General features: G+C 29.1%; 2 protein-coding genes across 5 annotated transcripts; both read left to right on the top strand.

The window, feature by feature from the left end:
• On the top strand, positions 1–14,989 carry LOC107441386 (uncharacterized). Of its 4 annotated transcripts, none has more exons than XM_087157010.1 (6): positions 1–249; positions 2,407–2,468; positions 5,867–5,968; positions 8,217–8,252; positions 9,453–9,482; positions 14,849–14,989. In XM_087157010.1, the coding sequence occupies exons 1-6, from the start codon at positions 123–125 to the stop codon at positions 14,852–14,854; spliced, it is 363 nt and encodes a 120-aa protein (XP_087013136.1). In that variant the 5' UTR covers positions 1–122; the 3' UTR covers positions 14,855–14,989. The 4 variants fall into 4 exon arrangements, with proteins under 4 accessions (XP_087013136.1, XP_087013135.1, XP_087013137.1 ...); XM_087157009.1 differs by lacking the exon at positions 14,849–14,989 and adding an exon at positions 11,441–11,611; XM_087157012.1 differs by lacking the exons at positions 1–249; positions 14,849–14,989 and adding exons at positions 1,191–1,485; positions 11,441–11,611.
• LOC107441384 (U10-hexatoxin-Hi1a) lies at positions 14,959–25,373 on the top strand. The gene is made up of 6 exons (XM_016054618.5): positions 14,959–15,092; positions 15,781–15,836; positions 17,373–17,477; positions 21,339–21,377; positions 22,450–22,488; positions 25,184–25,373. The coding sequence occupies exons 1-6, from the start codon at positions 14,975–14,977 to the stop codon at positions 25,232–25,234; spliced, it is 408 nt and encodes a 135-aa protein (XP_015910104.2). The 5' UTR covers positions 14,959–14,974; the 3' UTR covers positions 25,235–25,373.

Raw genomic sequence — 25,373 nt, 5'->3', positions numbered from 1 at the left:
TTTTCATAGAAATAAAAGAAAAACAAATCAGAAGCTAAATAAAACAATTAGCTCTTAATAACAATAAACAACATTGTTTTCGTTAAAAAAATAATGAAGAGTTTCCTTTCCTACTTATTGCTATGAATGTATGTTTCCGTAAAATAGAACATTTGAAAATGAATCTTTATATTGTGCTATTTCTATTGTTCAATTCAAGATTTTCATTTGTTGAATCATTTTTAGATGTTTTACAATGTGTTATGTGCTGTAAGTAAAAAAACAATTTAATTGAAAGTTATTTTTATGCCATTTGTATTAAACTATAGAGATAATTTTTCGAGATTTTTAATTTAATAATTATTTTATTTTTAAATTTAGTGAAAGCAACTTACTTAATGTCCGTTTTTTATTTGCCCAGATTTTTCTTTGTTTTGTTACTTCCTCCAAATAAATTCAACAAAAACAGTAAAATAAAAAAAAAAATTTAAATTTAAATTATCGTCAAACAGCCAGCAATTTTAATTTTATGTATTTTTGCAGTTTGAGAAAAAGGAAAAGTTAACTCATGTTTTTGATGATTATGCCTATTGTTTCGATGCGTTTTGTGTTTATAAACATTCTTTCAAACGATGGAAACTAGCTAAAAAAATTCATCAAATAATGAATTTAAAAGGAGTTTATTAGTAATTAAACGGAGTTATTAGGAATTATTAAATTTCCACATATAGTAAATTTAAAAAAGAAGAAAAAAATTCAAAATGCCAATTTCAAAATAAAAATAAATAAAAATCACATGGCACAAACTGTAATAAAAAAAAACACCCAAATTTACTTTGATCTTTTATTATGAATTTACAAAATATACACTGATTATAGCTAACAGCTAATAGTCATTAACTTTCCTTAAAATTTTCATTTGAAAAGGGAATAAAACAATTTACGATTAAAAAGTCTTTTATTTAATTGAGTACTTGCCCTTCATGAAGAAGAAGATCACAAATACCCACACGTGTAGCCTATGACGTCAGAGCTTGCTGATCATTTATAAGCAAAAGGGCGTGTTAAAGTTGAGCCAAGTTTTTCCACTAAAATTAGAATATTAATAAACGTGAATTTAATTTAATAGAGCTGCACATCGCACATAAAATTTGTTGAAATATAATTCCGTCACGTCTACGTTTTTTACTTAAATTTGATTTATTATTTGCTTTTGTATTTTATTGTAACCGTGATATATTTTTGTTTTGTGTACCTGGCAACTTCGATTCATAATTAGTTCGTTTACCTACATGGCTTCAAGCCAGTCTTTGTGTTAAGTAAGAAATATGTAGTGATAGAATTGAAATTTTTGTGAAAGTATATAGAATGAGTCACGAAAGAGAATTGATACTTGACGGGTTTGGCTTACTCGAAATAGAATAGAAAGAACAGTTGCTAACATAAACAAATGCCACTTTTCAGCAACCAATCAGGATTGAGATAACCACATTACGTCACTTGCAGGTATCCCATTCTTTTTTTGATTTTAATTATCATTGTTGATATCCGATGTTTCATCAAATCACAGGGGTTAAGACAAAATTGATTAACTTTAGCTTTGCAGTACAAAATTGAAAGATCGGTACAAAATCTATACAAAAATCGAGAAAATTGGCTTGACAAATATTATCTTTCTATTACTAAAATATAATTTCAAAAAACTTATGAGACAAAGTTCAAGTTTGAAAAAAAAATTCTTTTGTAATAAGTAGCTTATCATACAAAAATGCCAAATATATAAAAATCTCAACTTCGAATATTTTTGACGTCGATTTTTTTATTGCCTATCAGAGCTAATATTTTTAAATTTATTCAAGCATTGACCTTAAGAGGACGGTATACGAAAGGACAAACTTTCCATGGTGAATTCCCTTTTATCTCCATTGGTATTTCAACATTTACAGTTTTGAGAAAAATGAGGTCAGAAAAGCCTAATGTAAGCCACGAAGTTTCGATTGTAGAACATCTTTATTAAAAATAACAAAAACAAAACAAATTATTGCAGGATTATTTCTCTGCGTAATCCGAATGTATTTGTAGCAGTAGTACTTTATTTACGTCACACTAGAGCTGCACAATGGGGTGTTGGCGACGTTCTGAGAAACATCCCTGAAGATGATCCGAAGACATGCCATCGCAATTTTGATCCTCTGCAGAGGGGTTGACTCCCCCGCTTTGGTAGCTTGACGTTCCATCTACAGAAAATTATTGTAATTGAATAAAAAATACTGATTTTGTGATTATTGTGATTATTTTATTTGTTACCAAAATAGGTTAAATTATTTTCAAAAGTTAAATCACCTATTTAGTAAGAAAATATTGTCTTCGAGCTAAACTAAAGTAATTCATTGTATTAAAAAATGTCTCATAATTTCTTTTTCATAGCTGCTAAGACAGAGGAATTATCAAAAATGTACCGAAAGTGTCATCGTAAACTTCCGAAGCAGGTATATATATTTTTTTATATTTACGCTCAATTGATTTAATACATGGATGATTATGATTAATATCAATGAAGGAACTACAGTTTTCGCACGTTGCACGAAATGGAAATGCGCAAAGTTCATATATCTACAGTGCGCCCCTCCCCTAAAAAAATGAACCACCCTGAATTACTTTTGATCTAATGATCGGATCATTACGTTCTGATACTCAATTTTAATGGTTTGAGGGGTTGATCTCGACTATTCTAATTCATTAATGCAGACGATATTTCAAGTTACGAAATAAGACGCAAAAACGTACGTTCTCAGTGTAAATTTAACTTTCCTTTAATGGATTCGGATTTCTACTCCCCCTCCCCCAAATATAGGGAGTAGCAGCAATCTGTGAGATAAGGTCAACATAGTTTGATCTGGAGAGCAGTTGAAAGTTTGATCCCCTTAATGTTAATTTTGCTTATTGTGTATTTCGCCATATCTCGAGAACTTTTTAAGCAAATTGAAAAATATTTGCACACAATTATAAAATTGGTTCATTCAAAGTTAACTCACGCAAAAAATCAATTTCAGTAATTATTTATTATTATTTATTATTTTATATAATAATAATCAAAAAAATTTTGAATTGTAAGGTATACAATTTTTTACGTAATTTTAAAGCAACCATGACAAAATACAAAACATGACAAAATACAAAATTTGAGCGAAATCGGTTGAATAGTTCCTGAGAGATATAATTTTAAATATACGACTTTTTTTTAATATTATTCTCTTATTCAATTTCTCAGGAACTATTTAACCGATTTCACTCAAATTTTGTATTTTGCCCTGTTAAATGACACAATTTAAAATGACGTAAAAAATTGTATAACTTACAATTCATAAATTTTTCGACTGCTATTTAATAAAATAGTAAAAATTATTAATTACTTATTGAAATTTTTTTCTTCATGGAATTATCTTTGGATGTTGATGTTGTTGGCCATTAAAGCAAGGACCGCAATTGTAATTATTTTCCAGTGGCTCAATCTATGGTCAAGAATTCGATTTTTGCCACACCCATACGTCACACCGGTTTATAGGCGGACCCATTTTCTTTGGATAAACGAATTTTATAATTGTGTGCAAATTTTTTTTCAATTTACTTAAAAAGTTCCCGAGATATGTCAACATACGCAAAAAGAAAAATTAACATTAAGGAGTTCAAATTTTGGCAAACTGTTGACCAAATTACGGGGACCATATTTTCCAGATTGCTACTGCCCCCTATATATTGGGTTTAAGAAATCGGAATCCGTCGAAAAAAGGAATGTTTATTCAGAGAAAGCACGTTTTTATGTCTGATTTCATAACTTAAAATATCGTTCGCATTAATAAATTATCATATTTGAGGTCATTCCCTTAAACCCTAGAACGTGATTGAGACCTAGAACGTGAAAATCCGGTCATCAGAACCAAAAGTTATTCTCGGTCGTCTATTGCTTCTCTCATACTGTACAACCAATAAAATGAATAAATCAAAAGGAAATATTAAAGAATGGAATTAAATATATTATCAATAACAGATACACCCTTAAAGCAAGCACGTAAAGTTAGGTATGCCTTAAATATGAAAATTAATTAATGTTAAAAGCAAAAATTCTGAAAAATAAATAAATAATTATAAATATTAAAAAAAAAAAAAAAAATTCAGCGAAATCGAATTATTTAATTTTTATTTTTCTCTATTCTTTATTTTTAATTTCCTTTATTGTTGAATCACATTAATCCAAATTGGTGATTTTGTCATTTAAAATTATTCAATTTAACCGTAGACTACTAAACAATGGGTTTTAGAGCTCCGACCCCTGCCAGTCAAGATGCTCCCGTTGCTTACGCATAGTACCTTCATAAAAAGTGAAACGAGTCATACGAACGTGATATGCACGGCTGTATGTTTGTAACATGTCGAGATTTGCTGTATTAATCGTCTAACAGTTTAATGTTTACTTCAATCAAAAAAAAATATTGAAAAAGTTTTGAATATTGAAGATCTCCCAGAAAAGATTAGACTAATTAATGCTGAGAACAAACGCTGAATTTGCATTTTTTGTACATCTAAGAAAAATACATATGCATAAATACATATGCATACATATGCATACATATAAAATACATATGCAACAAGACCATTTGTAGGGAACACACCTTTAACATTTGCCTTAAGTGCAAACAATAATTTTTACCATATTCCTATTTTCTTAACTGAAATATTAAAATGCTGTTTTTTAAAGATGCACTTATTTGTCTTTGAAATAAATTAAGTAGAATAAAATTTTTGCATATTTTGCCACATCTCGAGAAATTTTTACGTGAATTGAGAACAATTTAGTACACAATTATAAAGTTCGTTTATTCCAAAATAATTTAATACGAAAATTATTTTAAATTTCAGAACAATCATTTGATAAAATTTAATATTTTATTTAATAATAGTAAAGAAAAACTTTTGAATTGTAAAGTACATAAATTTTTATAATATTTTAAAGAATCTTAATTTTATATATGACAAAATACAAAATTTCATCGAAATGGTAGAATAGTTCTTAATAATAGTTGTTCGATAACTCAAAAAATATTAAACCGATTGCGCTAGAATTTCGTATTTTATCATTTAAAATTTCATTTGTCTAAAATGATGTAAAAATTCATATCCCTTGCAATTCAAAGCTTTTCAACTTTTATTAAATAACATAATAAAATAAAATTTTTTTTGCAAGGTATTATCTTTGAATAAACAAATTTTATAATTGCTTGCAAATTTATTATTTTTTTGATTTGCCTTAAAAACTCTCGTAATATGACGAAATGAATATTAATTGATCTGCACTTTAATATTAATTGATCTGAATTGTGAAATTTTATTTGATCTGTACTTTCGACCGCACTCTTAACTAAAATATTGGATTAATATTTTTTATATTGAGGCTACTTCAAATAATTTAAGGGCGAAGAAACCAAAACTGTTGAAGAAAAAGGTATGTTTATTCAGCGAAAGTATATTTTTGTGTTTGATTTCGTAACTTAAGATGTCGTATGCACTAAATTATCAATGCATTTGAGGTGAGGTCTCCTCTTTGAATTTCCTCGATTGATTCCTAATCTGTGAAGATTCCGATCATTGAATCAAAATTATTTAACTTAATTCATTTTCTTCTTCTTTTTTTGGCATTGCATATTGTAATAAAAGTCAATGAAAAAAAATTAAGAAAAGAAAATCATAAAATACTAAAATACTAACATTTCTTTAATTGGAGTTAGTAAAAGGAAATGGGAAATTATTTATAAAAATTAATTACTTCCCCGACAAGATTGCTTTTTAGCGTTCGTAAAGTGTAAGAAATTTGCAAATCTTTATCTTCCAGATAATAAGAAGCGGTGAACAATGTGCTTCGAAAATTACGCAATATTCGCGTGCAGAGAAACAATGGAGCGTCCTGTGTGCATCACGTAAAGCACTGTATGAGGTATTTTAATCTTTTGTGGAACATTATGAATAAACTTAGTCTTTAGGGATTAAAATAAACTAATAGACAAAGGCGTAACTTTTTTCAAAAAGCAAAGAAAAATCCAGTTTCTAAGAAAATGTTGTTTTGTTAGAAATCTAGACACGTCAAGAATGCATTCTTGTTGGGATCGTTTCCAGGTCTCAAGTATTTTGTAACTGAACAATGTATATCAAAAAATAATGTAGATCAAAAAATCGTAAAAGCCAATGCCAATGTCTTCATTGCTCAACTTAACGTTACATTTTGTTTTGCTGCGCAAAACTATATGAATTAGAGACTTGAAAATGCTTAAAAAAATTGACAGAGATTAAAGCTGTTAACTGTTAAACTTGTAGGAAAAAAATACCATGTTGTTCGGTACAGAGGCTGCAGGAAGGCAACTATACTGAGTTGAAATTTGGCGAGCTGAAAAGGTCATGCTGTTTATTAACTTAACTCAAACTCTTTTTTTTTTTAAATTCCAGTTTATTCAAAAACTATTGTAATTTTAATTGCTTTCTTTTCATTACGTTACATTTTGTTTTACTACGCATAGTCTATGAAACTTAGGAACTTAAAATTACGATGTTATCAGGAAAATGCACAAGAGATTCAATTGAATGTAAGATTCGATAATTCAAGAATTATTAAGTGTTAAACTTGAAATTAAAAATAATCACGCTTATCGATCTACTGAAAGCTGAAATGCAGCCACAGAGTTTAAATTTGGTATGCTGAAAGGAAGTGCAAATTTACCTGACCTAGTGCAAATATTGGCTTCATTGGAATGGAGTTGAATCTCCAATATTTTATAAAAAAAAACAATATAGTGTTTGTTATTAAAAAGTCACTCAAAATGTTATTTTTCGACACGTGATTTTACTTTTCATCTTTTATTTTTTGATACGCGATCCTCCAAATAAAGTTTTAAACTTACAATTTAACTTATCTCTATTAGTTCTATAGCATCACTACATGTAAAGTTTAGTACAGAAATGCCCAAGCGAAGGTGCTATGATAATAATAAAAATAATACTAATTCGATGTATTGTAATTTAGCATTTAAAAAAGAAATTGGATAAGAGCAACTGCGTATGCGATAGTCTAAGTGCTGAATGTAAAAAGTTTGCTTAAAAATTCTAACGCATAGATCAAAAAATCATATTTTTCAAAATTAATGAAATGATATCTCAGGATATGTGAACTTACAAGGGATAAGGGAACTTGCTAACTTAAATGTATACGGTGACGTCACGGTTTTCTCCCCCATATGACCCCTGAAGTTAATAAATGTGATAAAATATATTATAAAATATTTGTAAATATTTTCTTGCGTATTAATGCACATTAAGTCTGCAATTTCTATTAAATTTGAATGCATACAAATAATTTTATCTGAATCCTTAAAAAATCTGCAAAATTTAATATCTGATTTTTCTTCTGATGAGGAATTATTCCATATCATTTTTGAAAGCTACGTTGAAATCAATAGGCTTTTTCAATGTTAAGATTTAGAAGACAGATAAACAAATTTCAAATTTAAAGTTGCTTTTTTCCTCCATTAATCTTGCCGGCCAGGTGACCGAGCGGTTAGCGTGCCTGATTGCGAAGCCAATGGCTGCGGGTTCGAATCCCGTTAAATATAAAATGTAAATGATTGTGTGAATGTGGCCCTCCCTATAAACGGGTATTTGTGGCAGTGTGAAGTGGGTAATGTTGCTCGCCTCCGTGGCTAAGGTTCACAGGTGACCACTGGGTAACGTTAAATTGGTAACACTTCCGGCATCTTCATAGGCGAAGAACGTAAAAAGTTTAGTGCCTGCCATTTAAAAAAAAATATTCTATATTTTGTAGATTTTTTTTGGCTTTAATATTTTTGAAGCATACAATCTTTGATACTGTAAATTGATTTTTGTTGGAAAATCTCCCACGAAACAATTTAGTCATTCATGCAATTGAGTTTCTTCTCAAGCCGGGAAAGCGGGCATTAATTGAAAATCGCAATTATATCGAAAAATAAAAAGTTGTCTAAAAACTCCTCAATTGTCAACAAATACACCTGAAAAGGATTTCGCTTTCTTTCATAAGATGAATAATTTTCTTGAAATCCCCCTTTATTGTGTTTTTTTTAGAGACAGACAAAAGAAAGTGAAAGACAAACTTTCAATAGTCTAAAGAAAACTTATAATCGACACCAATTTTAACTTAAAAATTATTTATTTTATAGGTATATATTTGCACTCAAGTAAAGACAAAAGAGCTTGTAAGTATTAATTTCATTTCATTTTAGTTATATCTTTATGTTTTATGCAATCAAAAAGTACACTTCTGAAGTTGATTTTTGAATCGTTCGATCAAAACTTGTTAGCTATCAAACTATATTTACGAACGATAGTGCTAGTTTCTTACGATCTATTATGGTCAAACATTATTTTTTTTTCTTTTAAAATCTGGAAAATACTGGAGTAAATAGTTTGAATTATATAATTGTAAAATTTTCATTTTATCCATTTTGTGCTCGGCTTTCGTCTTTAAACTCTGGCTTATTTATTTTTTATTTTCAATGATGCTTAAAAATAGTAAAATTATTATTTCCACACATATAGGAAATAAAAATTCCATACCATATGCAACAAAATATTCATTTAATTTAAACTTTAAGCATAAAGGTTTTATCAATTAGGAGAAAAATCATGGTATGTAATCATGTATATATAATAAAGGTTTTGAAGAAGTTAAAAACGTAGTTGCCTACATTATATTCATGTGTTTAAGTTATTTATTATATCGACATTGTTATTACAATAACAATGTCTGTGCCCATAAGGAAGACGAATATAAATCCTTGTCTGCGAAGTTTACATAAATGCAAAGTGTATATTTTCATGCTTTGTTTAAGTTTAATATTCTAATAATATGGAGAAAAAATTACTTTAAAAAAAATCTATACTGGGCATTCCTTAATCACCGCCTTTAATGCATAATTTCAAAATTATGGCCGAAAATGAAATAACATTTAGGGACAGCAAATTAATATTTAAGCATAGAAAACACAAAAATGTTTAAAAAATTAAACGAATCAGTATCGAGAAAGACTAGGAAAAAACATTAAAATCCATTTGATTGCCGAAAGAATTGAATAGATTTGAAACACAATCATAATTCAAATTTTCAAATCCTGTCAATTAAATCCTCTAAATAATATTCGCCTCTACGTTTCATCCGGCATTCAAATCAGCTTTCACATTTTTAATCCATCAGTCAAATTTTGATAATCTTTTGCATTTTCTTCGTTTAAGTTTTTGCTCACAAATTTGTATATTTTATTGTTTCAATTTTTATATCGATTCTGAAATATGCATTAAGGGCGAGGATTACAGAACATCCTGTACATATTTCGTTTTCTTCACCCATCTTATTCAATTTCTTTTTATTTCTTGTTTTTCTGCATTTTATTTTGTAGGCGTCAAAGATGGGCCTCCTGAACTATCTTGTAAGTAAATTTTATTTTCACATAAGTATGAATAATAACCATGGGGAATAGATTTTTCGTTGCATATATATTAGTACTCAATCTTACTTGACTCAGGTTTGGAAAATTCAAATCTAAAATTAGTTTTGTTCGAAAAACATAAGATTTTTTTTCTTTTTTAAAAATGATTTCTTTAGTTTAGTTCATTTTTTGTCTGAATGCATAAATTCATGAAGAACAAAAACAAATACAATTGTCTTGTCCTTTGAAAATAACACTTAAAACAATAAAAACATATGACCTTAACGTACAGCATCAAAGACTGAAGTATATTATCTTCTTCTTTCTGCCACTCCCTACGTAGAAGAGAAGTGGGGACACTTTGTAGTTACTTGAGTAAATTTCAATATATCAAGGTTAGGAATACATTATTAAATTTCATAAAAACTTGTAGAGAGAAACCATTTACAGATTTGAAATCAGCGACTCAAATACATATAAGAAATGTCAAAAATCTCATGCAACGAAAAGAAAAAGTTCCCTAGTGAAATCTATAATAATAATAAGAGCCGTGGTGGCTAAGGGGATAGAGTGTTCGCCTTCCAATGAGGTGAAGATGGTTCGAATGAAAGCGACGATTGGTCGATACGAATTCCGCACCCGGTTCGCATCGACCACAGTGTTGATGCAAATATCCTCATTGTAGACGAATCATGGATTCAAGACCCCCTGCCGCGAAGCTAACCGTGGGAGGTTTTCGTGGTTTCCCTCTCCATGTTACACAAATGCAGGTAAGTCCCATCAAAAAGTCCTCCACGAAGGCAAATTTCTCCCAATACTTGATCCAGGAGTTGCTTGTCTTCTGGATTGGGTTCAAAATTACAAGACTACGGAGTTGAACATTAGTTGTCGTAAACCCAAAAATTAGGTCGGCTGTTCAACAACGGTTATAAAATAAAATAATAATAATGAAGAGTTTGTGCCTGTGTGTGTAACTTTCTTTTAACTAAGCTGACCAGCGTCCTGCCAGAACTAATATCAGGGAATAAAGTTATTAAACGGATATTTGAAAACGCATTGCTATACCTTTACAATTTAATATTCTGAGAACAGAAATAAAAGCGCAGTATAACAGAATAATTTTTGTACCCTGAATTTTTTCTTAAATAACTGGCAAGGAAAAGAGATGGGTATTCGATTGTCCGTTTAGAAATTTTGTTACGAGTTTTCTTTTTAAAAAACTAGCTTTGGGAGGATACTGGGCAACTCATAATTTTTGAACCGATTGTGCAATCGTCGTCAAGTTTAGAGAGCGGCGGCTGGGGGCAGTTTTGGGCCTGATCCTAAAAATCATTCTAAAATTTCAATTAGTTCGTTCAGGTGGAATGTTAGAAAAAGGAATTTTTCTCATTGGTTTAACATAAGAGATAATTAATTGTAGACAATTCTTTTTTATTCATCAAATATTTACAAGAGGAGACTCTGCCTATTGCTCATTATTGTTTGGTGTTCGTTTATCTCACTTTTTTCCCTTCCCCTGCCACTGGCGACTTTTGTATGTATTGCAAAAGCATTATATTTTTATTTGAAATTACATCATAAGGATTTTTTTTACAATTTGTATAAATTGATGAAAAGATAGTTGAATAAGGAATAAATAAGGAAAATATCGCTAATAATATGACATATATTTCATTTTTTTATCATTAAAAATGTAAACCTTTCCAAAACCTTTACTTAAAACAATCAAATTTTTTAAATAAAAATGAATTTAAAATACAGATTTAATTTCTTATAAACCATGCCTGGTGCTGCTCGCCAGCCCTCGGAACTGATTTTCCGATAAACAGAACTGATAATGTAGTTTTCCCACCCACGGTGGAGCGGATGTTACTAACATTTAACATAGCATTTCATAGTAATATTATTTCATCAATTTGTTTTACAATTAACAAAATACTTTCTTTTTTCTCTTTCAGGTTTGCATTGGTGAAATTGAGGATAAATACTGTAGATAAATTCCTATATTGGAAAATAGTCATTCATACTTTTTTATAGAACATTACGAGAATCCCGAATACCAATAAAATATTTCGGCCTTCAACTTTTATTTTGCTCAGTTCTAAACTCGCAGTAAAAATTCAATGTACAGTGCAAAAAAAAAGAAAGAATCACTCTGAATAAATTTTTGATCTAATGATCGGATCTTTACGTTCTAGGGCTCAACTTCAAAGGTTCGAAGGGTTGACCTCAAATAGGCTAATTAATAAGTGAAGACGATATTTTGCGTTATGAAATCAGGCGCAAAAATGCACTTACTATAAGTTAAAAAAATTGGTCCAGAGTTTGGACAGCTATCCTGACCAAATTATTGGGACCATATATTCTGAATCCGTCGAAAAAATTAGATATTTTTATACAATGAAAGTTCGTTTTTGTAACTTAAGATATTGTCTTCATTTATTAGTTAGTATATTTGAGGTCACACTTTGAAACCATTAAAATTGAGTCCTGAAACTTGAAAATCTGATCATTAGATTAAAAATTATTCAAAGTGGGTTTTTTTTTGTGCGCAATTTCTAGACTGGGCTCAGGGGAGTTAAAGAATTAAAATATGGCATTTGAATGTATTTTTTACTGTACTCTTTTAGTAAAATTCAAAAACATGGTGGCCTTATGAAACTGTTAACTGTTTGTACCAAAGAGTCGAAACGAATACATTACCAATTCAAACTATGAAGAAGTTGCTGACATTCCTGCTCAATACTTAACCTTTTTTGATGTAAAAAGATCAATGGAAAAAAAATTATTACAAATCTTTAATCTTACAAGCAATAGACTGTGTGACAGAGAAATTTTGCGACAAGATTATTTAACGTATTTCCTGGCAAAAGTTTTAAACACTTGTGAGCTAAAAACGAGGGGAACTTCTCTTCAAAAAGTGAATTAATCTAGAATTTCTCTGACCGATAAGTTGTTTTTAATATTTCATCACCAAAGAAACGATGAGGTAAATTTATTTTCGAAGAAGTTTCAAGATTTTGACTAACAGCTTTAGCCACATTAAAGACCAACATATATTTTGTCTCTCTCTTTTTACTTCTTTTGCAAATATTTATTTTAACTTTCGACACTCAACTAAACTTTTATAATGAGAATCGAACAATTTAAGAAATACCTAGCATAGATATAATTTATAAAAATAATAAATAAAATGTAAATTTTTTTTCGAATCGTTCTCAAGCCTATTCTTGCTTAATTTATTTTTCCCACTCCCACTTATCCCAAGATGTTAGTTTCAGAGATAGTTTTCAATAGAAAACATGTGATGGAAGTTATCCATGTTATAAGGTTATGTATACTACAGTGTGTTAAAAAAAAATGGAGTCGACCTTTACATTATACTTTAAAAACTTGATTTTTTTTCCTCGTTTCCTTTCTTTTCTTTTTTACTGAAAATAAAGATGCATTGAATCCGATAAAAGATTATTTTGAGCCTTCATAGGGGAAGAAATAGACCCACTAGAAATAGACCCACTTGAATCGATATAGAAATAGATATCGGCGTTCTCCAAAATATTCCATTATGTGGAATTGTTTCAGTATCGATGTTAACGAAAATAAAGATGCATTGAATCCGATAAAAGATTATTTTGAGCCTTCATAGGGGAAGAAATAGACCCACTAGAAATAGACCCACTTGAATCGATATAGAAATAGATATCGGCGTTCTCCAAAATATTCCATTATGTGGAATTGTTTCAGTATCGATGTTAACGATCTTCAGAAGACGTACAATGCAAAAAAGAAAAAAAAAGAACGGATTACAATGTATTTGCTACAATGCAATTTGATTTCATGATCGAATCCTCACGTTCTAGAATTTAAACTTAATGGTTCGAGGAGGTAGTTTCATAGCCGCAATCTGGGAAATACGGTCCCCATAGTTTTGTCAGGAGAGTGGTTCAAAGAATAAGTGTTAGTGAATATTTATTATTTTTTCTCATTTTATTGAATAATAGTAAAATTTTTTTATTGTAAGGCGCACAATTTTTTACATCATTTTAAAGTATATATTTTTGCACTGTAATATACAAAGTCGAGTAAAATAGGTTGAATAGTACCTGAGAAATCGAATTTTGAAGAAGTCGAATATTTAAAATTCGATTTATCAGGAACTATTCAACCAATTTCTCTTAGATTTTTTATTTTGCCATGCAAATCTACCTACTTAAAAGATGTAAATTATGTGACTTTCAGAGTCTTTGCTCAATTCATAGAGCCTTACATATAAAGCAATCACAAGTTATCCTGCAAAATGTGAGGTTTGCTAGCGGTCTCTGAGAGCCAATTCTCTAAGGACGAATTTTAAAAATTATCATGCGAAAACTTTATAAAATATTGTTTCTAATGTTGGCCTTTTTTATGCTTAAAGTATGTATTAAAAAGTTTTTTTAATTATAATAAATATGGAGAAAATAAAATTAACCTAAAAAGAACGTGCAACTCAACTTAAAGCTTAACTAATATTTATATTTCTTAAATATCATGTATGCATTTAATACCAAATTTCTGGAAATATTTCACTGTTTAATTTTTAGTAGATCCTATAATTTGATTTTGTTAATTGCGTGAAAAACCCTAAGGCTTTCAAAACAGCATACATTTTTTAATTAAATTACTAAACAAAGAAAGGAAACGAAATAAAAACTTTGCTAAAAAGTATAAGTGGTTCACCAGAATGCATGAAAATATTTCAAAAGTAGTGAAATGTTAGTAAAAGAAAGAAATATTAGATAAACCATTGTCTAAAATACTCAGGAAAAAAATGCAATATAATAGAACTCAAAAAGTCGCGAATATGAGCGAGGAAAATTTTTTTTAAGTGAAATATTTTCTTTCTTAAGTGAATATTCAAACTTTTAAGGGTGTGATAGTTTCATTTGAATAGAATTTATCGTTATGTGTTTATCAAAATTTATTGGTAGAAAAAAGTGTCTTAATCAGTTTCTTCCATTTCTGAGTTCTTCAACAATGTTGTTCCTCCAACTGCAAACTATCATAAAGAACGTGTATATCTCGTGTTGAAAAGCAGACGACTTTTACAAACAATTGTAGTAAAGAATATAAATTGTTTTTTCGTGAGAATAATAGCTTTATGAATTCTAGTTTTTTGTAGGTGACCTTTTGAATTTTGAATTTTAATCTTTATTCGAAAAATTGATTGAGGAAAACCTCAAAAACGATATTGTAACTACAATTTTCTTTTTTAAAACATCGTCTGAATCTTTTGCAATAGGTGTCACGGAATAAAAAAGAATGACAATTGTAATCTTATAGTTAAGTCTCTTTCTGATGTTTTTTTTCTTCTTCTTTTCCTTTTATAGTTTTAAAAGGTGAAATTAAGGGCAAGAAGTAAAGAGTTACGTATTTTCATGATTTGAAGTAGTATAAATACCTGGACTTTAATTTGGTAAAAATTACTTACAAGATTTAAGAGCATAACTGTTAAAATGAAAGTGTTTTCAGTTCTCGTTTTATGTTTTGCAACGGTTGCTGTGTTTGCTGGTAAATTAACGGTAGAAGAGAAAAAGGCGAAAATTGGAGCTTTTTATAAATGCCTTGCTTGTGGTAAGCATTTCATAATTTTTTTTCCAAGTAAAAAGGTTCACTTTATGTTTTCAGTTTCAAAATTGTTTCCATTTAATAAATTATTAAAATGTTTTTATTTTTTTTTTAATTCTTGAAAATTATTCCTGTCATTTTAAGATACAGTGTTGAGTTTTTTGAGAATCGAAGTTGTTAAATAATCAGTTTAGCAATAAAACGTCAGATCATTTTTTCTAACTGCAAAAAGAAATGAATAAGAATTTAACAAACAGCTTCCTGCATTGAGATGTATTATAATGAAAACTGCATTTTTTTGTGATGAATATTAAGAAACTACAAAACTAAATTATTCAAATTTGTTGTAACAGAACTGCATGTATTTAAAGCTTACTTTTCGAAAAATGATAGCCTAGCAAATTAGTTTTGGTTAAAAACCTTTACACCAATAGAATAGGAAATTAATTTTCTAATTAATCAATTCCCGTTAAGAACTATTCCTAAAAATTAATAGAACTTCATTTCAATTAAATTCGTAAAAAACTTACATGACATAGAAGATATGTTCTGAGTTCCTTAATCTAATTAATTGAAACTTACTAAATATCAATTTTTTGTACGGGTGTAAAAAATTTAATAATCAATAAAGCAGTAAAATATTGAATCAATAAAACTTACAACTAAATAAATATTTTTACTTTAAAAAATACAGGTGATCAACAAGCACGAGATGAATATATGAAATGTGAGGAACTGAAGCCAAAAAAGGTAAGGAAATTATTTGTAAAAATTTTTAATTTATATTTCTTTCTTGACTGGTACTCAACTTTAATTTTAAGATATTCGTTTTAAATTTAAAACGCATGAAGGCAATAACGTAGCGGTTCTCAAGTGGTGTTTTACGGAATTTTAAGTGGAAGAGTTAAACGGTTTCTAAGTAATAGGACATTTTTTCAGAGTTTTTCTTTAGTAGTTGTTAAACCTGTAATTGTATTTAGATCTAATCAAAAACGCATTATTTACTTAATATTTTGGTTGACTTCACGATATCATTTAAAGTAAAATGCCAATAAAAATGAATTAGCGCGTTTTTTCGGAAAAAGCATAATTTTTCTAACAATAATGCATTGAATTAACTATTGAATGGATATGTTTTCATAAAATATTGCAATAGTACTTCCTATCCCGCGTTTCTAACCAAAATAAAAACTAAATTCTTAATAAAGAAATATTTTTCTCGAATAACAATTTCCATGTTTATAACAGTTCTTTTTAGTTTTCATTTCGACGAAAACAATAATTCTGCCTATTTCAATCATTTTCATCTAATGTTTATGGACCAAAAGCAAATTCATAATTCTAGATTGAGCTCCAGGACTGTGAATTCATCTGCCGGATATAAAACCTAATTTTAAATTATTAATGATAAAACTATGCAAAAATTTCAATTTTCTTAGTATTTTCAAAATAAGGCAGTCTTTTATAGGTTAATACGTTGAAAAGTGACATTGTATTCTTCAGTTTAAAAGTCAGGGTTCCGGAGAAAGAATTTTGATCAATTAGGGCACCATAACTGAAAAAATTGGCAATTGCTGAAATAGTGCATAGTTTAGAATATTTACAGCTAGTCTAGGCATGAGTTAGATCTTTGAGATTTCTATAGTTTTTTTTTCTTCAATTAGCAACATCAATTAAAGGTAATAATAAAATGTGGCAAAAATAAAAAGTATTTTCACATTTTAAGAACTAAATAAAAAAATTTCTGTGATGATTCAAAACATTTTAATTCTTTAATTAGTAATTTTGCAGTAGTTGAAATGATTTGTACCGACCCTTACAAATAATGTATACAATGTGTTCGTTTTATCGCAGTCTTTCAAACTGTATTTATGATTTCAGAAAATAAAATTTTACCAATACAAACCGTTAGAGATGAAAATAAATAAGATAGTAATTCATACAAAAATCAATGAATGCATTCATATATATCTCTCTTTCATTAATACATTATTCAACATCTCTTAATATATTAATTTGTCTTAAGAATTCGTCTTGTTCTTATATTGATTTTTTTAACAATTTATTCCTAATTTTACTAATATAATTCGTCAAGTCATTGTTAATTTTATAAATTTAAAAGAAGATATCAATAAGAAAAATAATTGCACCTGTGAATTATTTTTGATGTTAAAAACTTTCATATAATTGCTAATTTTGGTTTATAATTAATATAATTATAAATGCAACTTTAAACCTTTTAACCATTTTGTTCAAATTATTATTCTGGTTCTTGTGCGATTACAGAGTCATGAAATTGAAGAAGCTTGTAAAAAGGAAGTGATGCCTGGTATTGATGATATTAAAGAACGATGGAATCACATATGCCAGTATCCAGGCACTACCACAAAGGTAATTTATTTTTCATTCCATAGGACAATGATTCCTCTTCAGAAATTTGTAACAATTTATTTTTATAATATTCATAGCTCTTCCAAGCTTTCCAGGTATATTATTACATTTTAAACAGTAGCAAAATTGGCGTTTCAGTATTCATTTCTATTATTGTTTTCAAAATTAAGGAACCAGTGTCACCCATTTTTCAGAGAATAGGTCCGGAGGGACCGGGGTTCAAACTTCAAAGCCGCTACTGTGCTGCCATATACCCGAGGGATTTTGATCTAAGTCGTATTTTCACCGAAGCTGCTTTCTCGTGTCAAATGATTGGCACCTCTTCGTGACCTAATTCGCATGGCAACTGGCTGGTTAGCTTGGCTTACAAAAGTGTCATTGAAAACAGCAGAACTATATTGATCAAATTTAAAATAAATTCGAACCCAATCCATTGATAATTTAAACCTATAAATATTTATAAAAGGTTTAAATAGAATTCGGAGGGGTTGTTAGATACTTACAAAGGTATTTTTGTTTACAATAGTAAATAAAATTTTTTCAACACAGCACAGAAAATATTTCCTTCAAAAGTGCAAATAATGGCAGAAAAATGCAAATGTATTTTTTTAAGCAGCGTGTATTTAATTTTATTTTTTCTGTATTACTAATTACTAAGGCCCGGATTTTGATGACATTTGCATTTTTTTGCATTTTTGGACATTTTTTGTCTTTTAGAGCATTTTTTTAGATTTATAGGGCATTTTTCTTTAAATTTTGGGGCGCATTTTGCATTTTAATGCATTTTTTTAAAGTTTTCGGTTAATTTTTTCCAATTTTTATTATTTTTTTTATCAATTTTCATTATTACACTGGCTTCCAAACAATGAAGAAAATCTATAGGATATTAACAGGTGAAGCAAAATCTTTTCAAATTGAAGAAGAATTGTCAGTAAGTGAGACCGTCTTTTTCAAGTACACACCTATAACATCAGTAGACGTTGAAAGAAGCTTCTGCAGGAATGAAAATTTACTTTAAGACAAGAGACGCTCGTTTACATTTCAAATTATCAAAAAAAATTAATAATCCAATGTAATTCTGATATTTAGTAATATTATGCGATGGGAGTTGTTATGTCCCTCAAAGTTTCTCTACAAAAGAAAAATATTTTGGTGTCAATATATTTTCCTTTTTTTGTTATTTTAGGATATAAAACATATTTTTCAAACTTTAATGAACGTAGAACAAGTATTGCATTGCTTTATATTCTTTAAATGACTCATAATAATTTTAAAGAGCAAAACATTTTTTTAATTCAATATTTTTACTTTATTTAAGGCATTTTTTGCGCAATTTTTGCATTTTTAAGGGCATTTTTTGCACTTTTTAAGGGCATTAGTTGAGATTTTTTAGGTCATCAAAATCCGGGCTCTACTAATTATATTTTACTATTACTAAGAGGCTTGCTGGATGACTGACCTTTGATTCTCAGAGACGGCTTGCACGTAATGCTGACTTCAATCATGCTATTGGCCATGAAATTGTGGAGCCTTTATCTCCATGACCCACCTGGCACTTACAACAAGTTGTTGCGGGACACGGTGGGCTGTTGTTACTTTTTAAGTGACCCTCCTCTCTCTCTCTAACCTCTGTAACTATTTTTGTAAATTTTTTTTGGATCGCTTCGCAAAAAATACGAAACATATAAATTTTGAATTTCAGTGTTTTAAACATCACAGTTTTATATCCTTTTCTCCTATCATGAACAAGGTGCAGAAGAAGAAGGTTAGAAAAAAAAAGCATTGTTGCGAAGTAGATGAAAATGGGGTTCCAGAGTTAAAATAATAATATAGACTGTATCAATCAGTAATGTAATCATAAGAAGCATAAAATTCAGCTTACCTGAACATTTCCTTGTAAACACAATTTCAATTTGAAGACACTGCAGTGAAAAAATTTAGGAATCTGTCTGACCCTATAAGAATTTACTTACAATTGACCTATTTCCAGCATCGATTCTATTCTTCAGCAGTTTCTTTAAAACGCCCCTCTCTCCTGTGCATATATGGCAACCTTACTTTTAAAAAGTAACGAGTAAAAGTACAAGTATTTTTAAAAAAAGTAACGAGTAAAAAGTAAAAAGTTCTTATTTTAAAAAGTAACGAGTAAAAAGTACAAGTAAAAGTACAAGTACTAAACAAAAAAAGTAACGATTTAAAAGTACATTTCTAGGAAATCGAAAATTCAAAGTAACCTAAAATTTGATTGAATAATATTCTTATGTTCTTGAATGTTTTTGCAAAATTGTAGTTATTTATTTAATTATTTTTAATTTTGAAAGTTATGGATTTATTTTCAAATTCGGAAGAATATTATAATATAATTTTATAATATAATCGTATAATATAATTTTAAAATCAAATATAATTTTAATATCAAACTTTTTATGGATTTGCACGAGAAAGAAATTTTATCTATTGATTTTAATTTTTAGTTTACTTTTATTTATTTAAATTACCATTGATTTAAAATTGTTTTACTTTATAGAAACGCGTTTTAAAAGCACAAACATAAACAAAGCAAACACGGGGTTTCAGAAAGCTTTGTGATCTTTGAGCTAGTAAAAAATAATTGAATGTGCAGTATAAGTTGAAACAGAACAGTCTACAGTTTTATTTGCAACAATGGCTAATGCTGAAGTTATGCAAGAAAATCATTTTCCGAACATTTCTGCCTAACGGAATAATTAAAATTTGTAAACGAATTTTAGTATCAGCGGCTAAATTAATACCTTCGAGTTTTCAAGAATTAAAATAGTAATTATAATAGTTTTCAGTAGCAAAAATAGTTCTGAAGTTCTTAGAGATTTGACTGGGCATTGTTTGACAAGGTCGGGCATAAACATAATTTTAGTAAAAAATGTACTAGACAAAAATGTATTTAGTAAATAATGTATTTAGACAAAAATTGTATTATTAGTGAGTTCAAAAAGAAAATTGAAAAACGTAATAACAAAATCCAACATTTTTTTATTTAAAATATATTAAACAAATACATAAAACTCGAAAATGAATGAAAATAACTTGCTAATTAATATTTTTATTCATTTTGCAAAATAATTGCATTTCGAAAGCATTTTTTTTTTAAAAAGCTTACCGAGTTTTAGAAAAAAGTAACGATTTCATTCGACATTTCCGTTACAAATACTTGTACTTTTCCCCTAAAAAAGTAACGAAAGTACAAGTAAAAGTACTAAATTTAAAAAGTAACGATGTACAAGTAAAAGTACGTACTTTTTACTTGTACCGGCGGTACAAGTAACGAGAGTAAAAGTACTGCCATATATGCTCCTGTGTAAGAGATTAACTATGGAGAGCAGAAACGGAATTAAATAAGAAGAGTTTGCTGCATTCTGCATTGGAAATTACGTTTTTATTATAACCTAGTTTCAATATTAGTTACTAAGTTTATCAAAAGATGGAGCTACTAACAAATTTAGCACACAAATTTCTATTGAAATAAAATTAAGTTTTAATTAAAGAGCACTGTGAAAAACTTTTCATGTGGTACAAATTATCAGCCAGATTTGCTTCAGAGGTAAATTATGCCCTATTAAAGTTTCAGTTAATTTACTTTTAAATTTACAAAACTTTAAAGCTAATATGCATTCCAGTTGTAACGGTGAGGCTGTCTGCCTTCTACCAGTGACGTAAAAAGTTCTGACAGGAATATTTGAGTTTTATCTCTAACATTCTTTTCAAAAAAGGTTTGATAGCTATTTAACATATGTTTTATTCAATATATAAAAAATTGCTCTAAGCGATCACATAAATTATATGTAATATGTTCTGTTTCTTATAAAAATTATTTTTTGTTTTCAGCTTTATGATTGTGTAGTAACAGATGAACACAAAAAGCTAGTAAGTTGTTCTTTTTTATATGCATACTTTTATGTTGAAATTTTATATAAGTAATAAAATTTAACATTTTCATATTCAAAAATAAATTTAATCTTAAGTTGAACTCAATATAAAAGTTAACTTTCCCTTAGGAAATAATTCTTCCAAACTAAATATAATATTAAAATATCCTGAATGAATAATAAAGGACAAGTGTGACGTTTATATACCTTATTTTTCGAACTTTCCACTGTTTTAAGTCTCACAAACAGTACATCAAAGAAAAGGTTAGTTTTTGCTCTGGGTCTGGATTCAAAGAATTGACACCCCATAATTTAATGAAACAGTCATATTTTTGTTATTTCCCTTGATCTTGTTCCATGTTAAATTCTACCATTGAAAAATAAAAATTTATGTTGATAGTACATCGAAAAGCATATAAGTAGCAAATTTTCATTAATAACACATATTCATTTTTATTCTTCTATTAGTATAAAATGATTAAGGGGGCACGTCACACATAAAACATATTTTTTCTGAATTTTTCAACAAAGAAATAAGTTTTTTTAAAAAATAGGGAGAAATTAAACTATTGAAATAAAGTTTAGGTTCTACGAAAAAAAACAGTATACTTTGTTTCATTAACACTCAATGCCTTTTATAAAAAGAAAAAATGTAAGCATTTCATGGAAATAAAAATCTTACAAAATAACCAAACGCTTCAAATTTATTTCATGTATTCAATTGAAAATAAAAAAGATTATAAACTTATCCTACGCTTACTAGTTAAGCTTATTACCGCAGCGTGGCACTGTATGCATTTAATAGAAAAGTGCTGCCATTTCGCTGTGCTTTGAAGAAATATTTGTCGACTTTTTACATGCTCTGACACCAAAGTAAAAATTCTCTATGGTTAAGTAAAATGAAACATTTCAAATTAAAGCAATATTTTCTGACATTCCTTCTTGAAACTGAATAGTATTAAGAATTGTAATAAGCAATAAAATTATCATATATTTTAAGTAAATATCAAAAGTATCAAATAAAAATTACTTTTAACATTATTAAATTTTCTTTGCATTTCTTTTTTCAGTTTGCACCTGAAGACAAGGAAAAATTCCATGAGTTTAAGGTAAGGAAAAATAGATCCCACTATATATATAACAATTTTTAAACCTCCAGGAAAGACCACCTCTATTTAGGACCACTTTTGGGAGGAACGTTATTTTGTATATAAAATTTGTATTGAAGAAAACCTTTTGGAGAGATCGTTAAAACCTCTCCCAGTGACGGGGCAAACAATTGCACTGAATGCGGAAAATGTCAAAAAAAAAAAAAAAAAAATTTCCCCTCACAGATCCGTGTTTTCATGATACCAACGGAAGTGGCATTCCCGCACGAAAACATTGGCCGCTCTAACTCAAACTAAAATTAAAATAGTTTTCGAAAAATCATGTACCTTCGATATCAATTTTGAAGTCAATGGTGGTAACCTCTAAGAACGAGCAACCTTCACCAACGACTATTTTACTGCGAAACTGAGAAGGGTCGATCCCAAGAGGTTTCAGTGTAATCTACAAGTGACTTATAAAAATAATGCAGTGAATATGTTTTGAATATATCTTCAAAATATTAAAATTGGAAAATGGACTTTTTTATCGAGTATCATGATCGAAAAATATTTTATTTTTTAACTTCAAATTATTATTATTTTTAAATTTAGGAGTAGTTTTCCTCAGTAGTCCATACATCCATCTTAATGAAACTACTTTCATCTTCATTCAAGGAGAGTGAGGTCATTAATCCTGTCCCCTTGCACTCTATTTGGAAAATCCCCAAGGCTGTCAAATCACTACAGAAATTAACTAAAATACCTACCGCTCTATATCCCAAATTGTTATTGGATTGCGAACTTGCTTTTTACTTATATAGAAAGATACTGTCAAACATATCCAACATCAATTTATTTGTGGAAATTAAACAAAAATTATTAAAGGCATATTTAGAATTTTCTCTTCCCGTCTCCATCCCTTTAACAACTGAATTCGGCCGGAAGAGCCTCTCAATCTCTAGCATCTTCCTGGCCAGAATGCTCAATTTTTTTTTTATTACATCGGTTTGTTAAAATAAATGCGTACAATTTCCTAACTTTAGCATCATAAAAAAAACAAGATTTTTCAAAATCATAAAAATTATTTTATTATTTTAACTAATGTTTTATTTATTTATTTATTTTTTATTTCCTTATTCAAATGATAAAAAAATTTTAATTTTTTTTTTTATTTCTCGGCTTTTTACAAACTATACAATTTACGCATTTTCTTTCTTAAGTAGACAGTATATGCATTGTGAAGTAAAGTACGTCATAACAATATCAAAATTAATATATATGCTCTTGTATAAAAATTAATAGAAAATAATCCAAGTTTTCGGTATGGAAAATTATATTTTGAGAAAGGGAAAATCTGTAATTATAATTGATGTCCTTATAACCCTTGTTTGAAAATGAAGATGATTTTAATGAGTTGGGCGAATGGAGTAATAGGTAACTGAACTGAATAAAAGACGGAAAAAAATTGTAGCAATAGGATTTAAAGTAAATTTATAAATCGATTTTGCTCGAAAATTATAAATAAAGTAATACACTCTATAGCAAAAAAAAAAAGACTCACCAAGAAGCAGTTGTCCGATTGAAACGAAAATTGGTGGATAGGAAGACAATGCACAGAATAGTAAATGATTAAAATTTCAGAACAATTGAATAATTTATTGCAGAGTTACTGTAACAAGTTCAATAAGGTGTTGATCCGCCTCTAGCCTGGATACAAGCTGCCACACGGCATGGCATAGACCGATAAAGCACCTGGGTGGTCTCTTGCGGTATTTCCTGCCAAATTCGATCCAGTTGTCAAACGAGGTTATCAAAATTCCGTACCAGATGCCATCGCCTTCCCATCATATCCCAGACATGCTCGATGGGAGAGAGATCTGGTGATCTGGCAGGCCAAGGAGGAGTTTGACCAGCTTGCAGACAGTTCATAGCAACACATGCTGCATGTGGTCTGGCATTGTCCCGCTGAAAAACCATTCTAGGGCGCTGCAAAAGGAACGGTAGCAATGCAGGTCTTATGATGTCGTCGACGTACAGCTGTGCAGTAAGTGTACCTCTAATGACGACCAAAGGGGTCCGGCTGTCAAAGGAAATGGCACCCCAGACCATAATGCCTTGTTGAGGGCCGGTGTGGCGCGCAATAATGAAGGCACGATCCCCCCTCTGCCCTGTGCGTCTCCAAACACGTCTTCGATGATCGTCAGGACACAGTTGGAAGCGGGATTCGTCGCTAAAGACTATACGTCCCCAGTCGGCATCATTCAAGCCTGATCGAGCGTCGATTTTGCGTGTCTTAGTGCGTTTTTGGTGCGTCGATTTTCTTGTTATAGAGTGTACATGCCCTTCACATAAAGCAGCAAATAGGAGATGATACAATGATTTTCAAAGAAATAACATAAAAGGAACATGCTAAAATGCAAGTTTGGAAAATAAATTTAAGAAGAAAAAAATTAACAGTGGGGATCTTATAAATAGACTAAGCTCTCAAAAATAATAAATAAAGTAACACGTGCTCTTCATAGATCAGCAAGGAGGAGAATACCCTGTGATTTTAAAAGAGAGGACATAAAAAAAATCTAATACAAGTTGTGTAATTCGAGACAGTTAAAAACAATGCGTATTATAAATAAAAAATAATTTTTACATGTTTTTTCATGTATCGAAAACAATAAGGTATTCTAAAGAAACTTATCTATATTTTTTTTTTCCTTTTCAGGAATGCGCAAAAGAAATCTACAAAACCCACTGCCATAAAGAAGAGCAATAAGCTGACGTGAAAACAAGATTTTCTTATTTTTGAATTTTTATACCTAGATATTTTATATTTAAAGATATTTATAAGATAAAGTTACGCATTAGATGATTACTTAGATAATAAGTTAAATAAATTTTTTATACTAAAATAA

This window comes from Parasteatoda tepidariorum, chromosome 2, assembly GCF_982258835.1.
Source record: "Parasteatoda tepidariorum strain Cologne lab strain chromosome 2, Ptep-v5.0, whole genome shotgun sequence".
In the NCBI taxonomy this organism is placed as follows: domain Eukaryota; kingdom Metazoa; phylum Arthropoda; class Arachnida; order Araneae; family Theridiidae; genus Parasteatoda; species Parasteatoda tepidariorum.
Note: the sequence above shows the minus strand (reverse complement) of the source record. Positions and strands in the feature narration are given on the sequence as shown.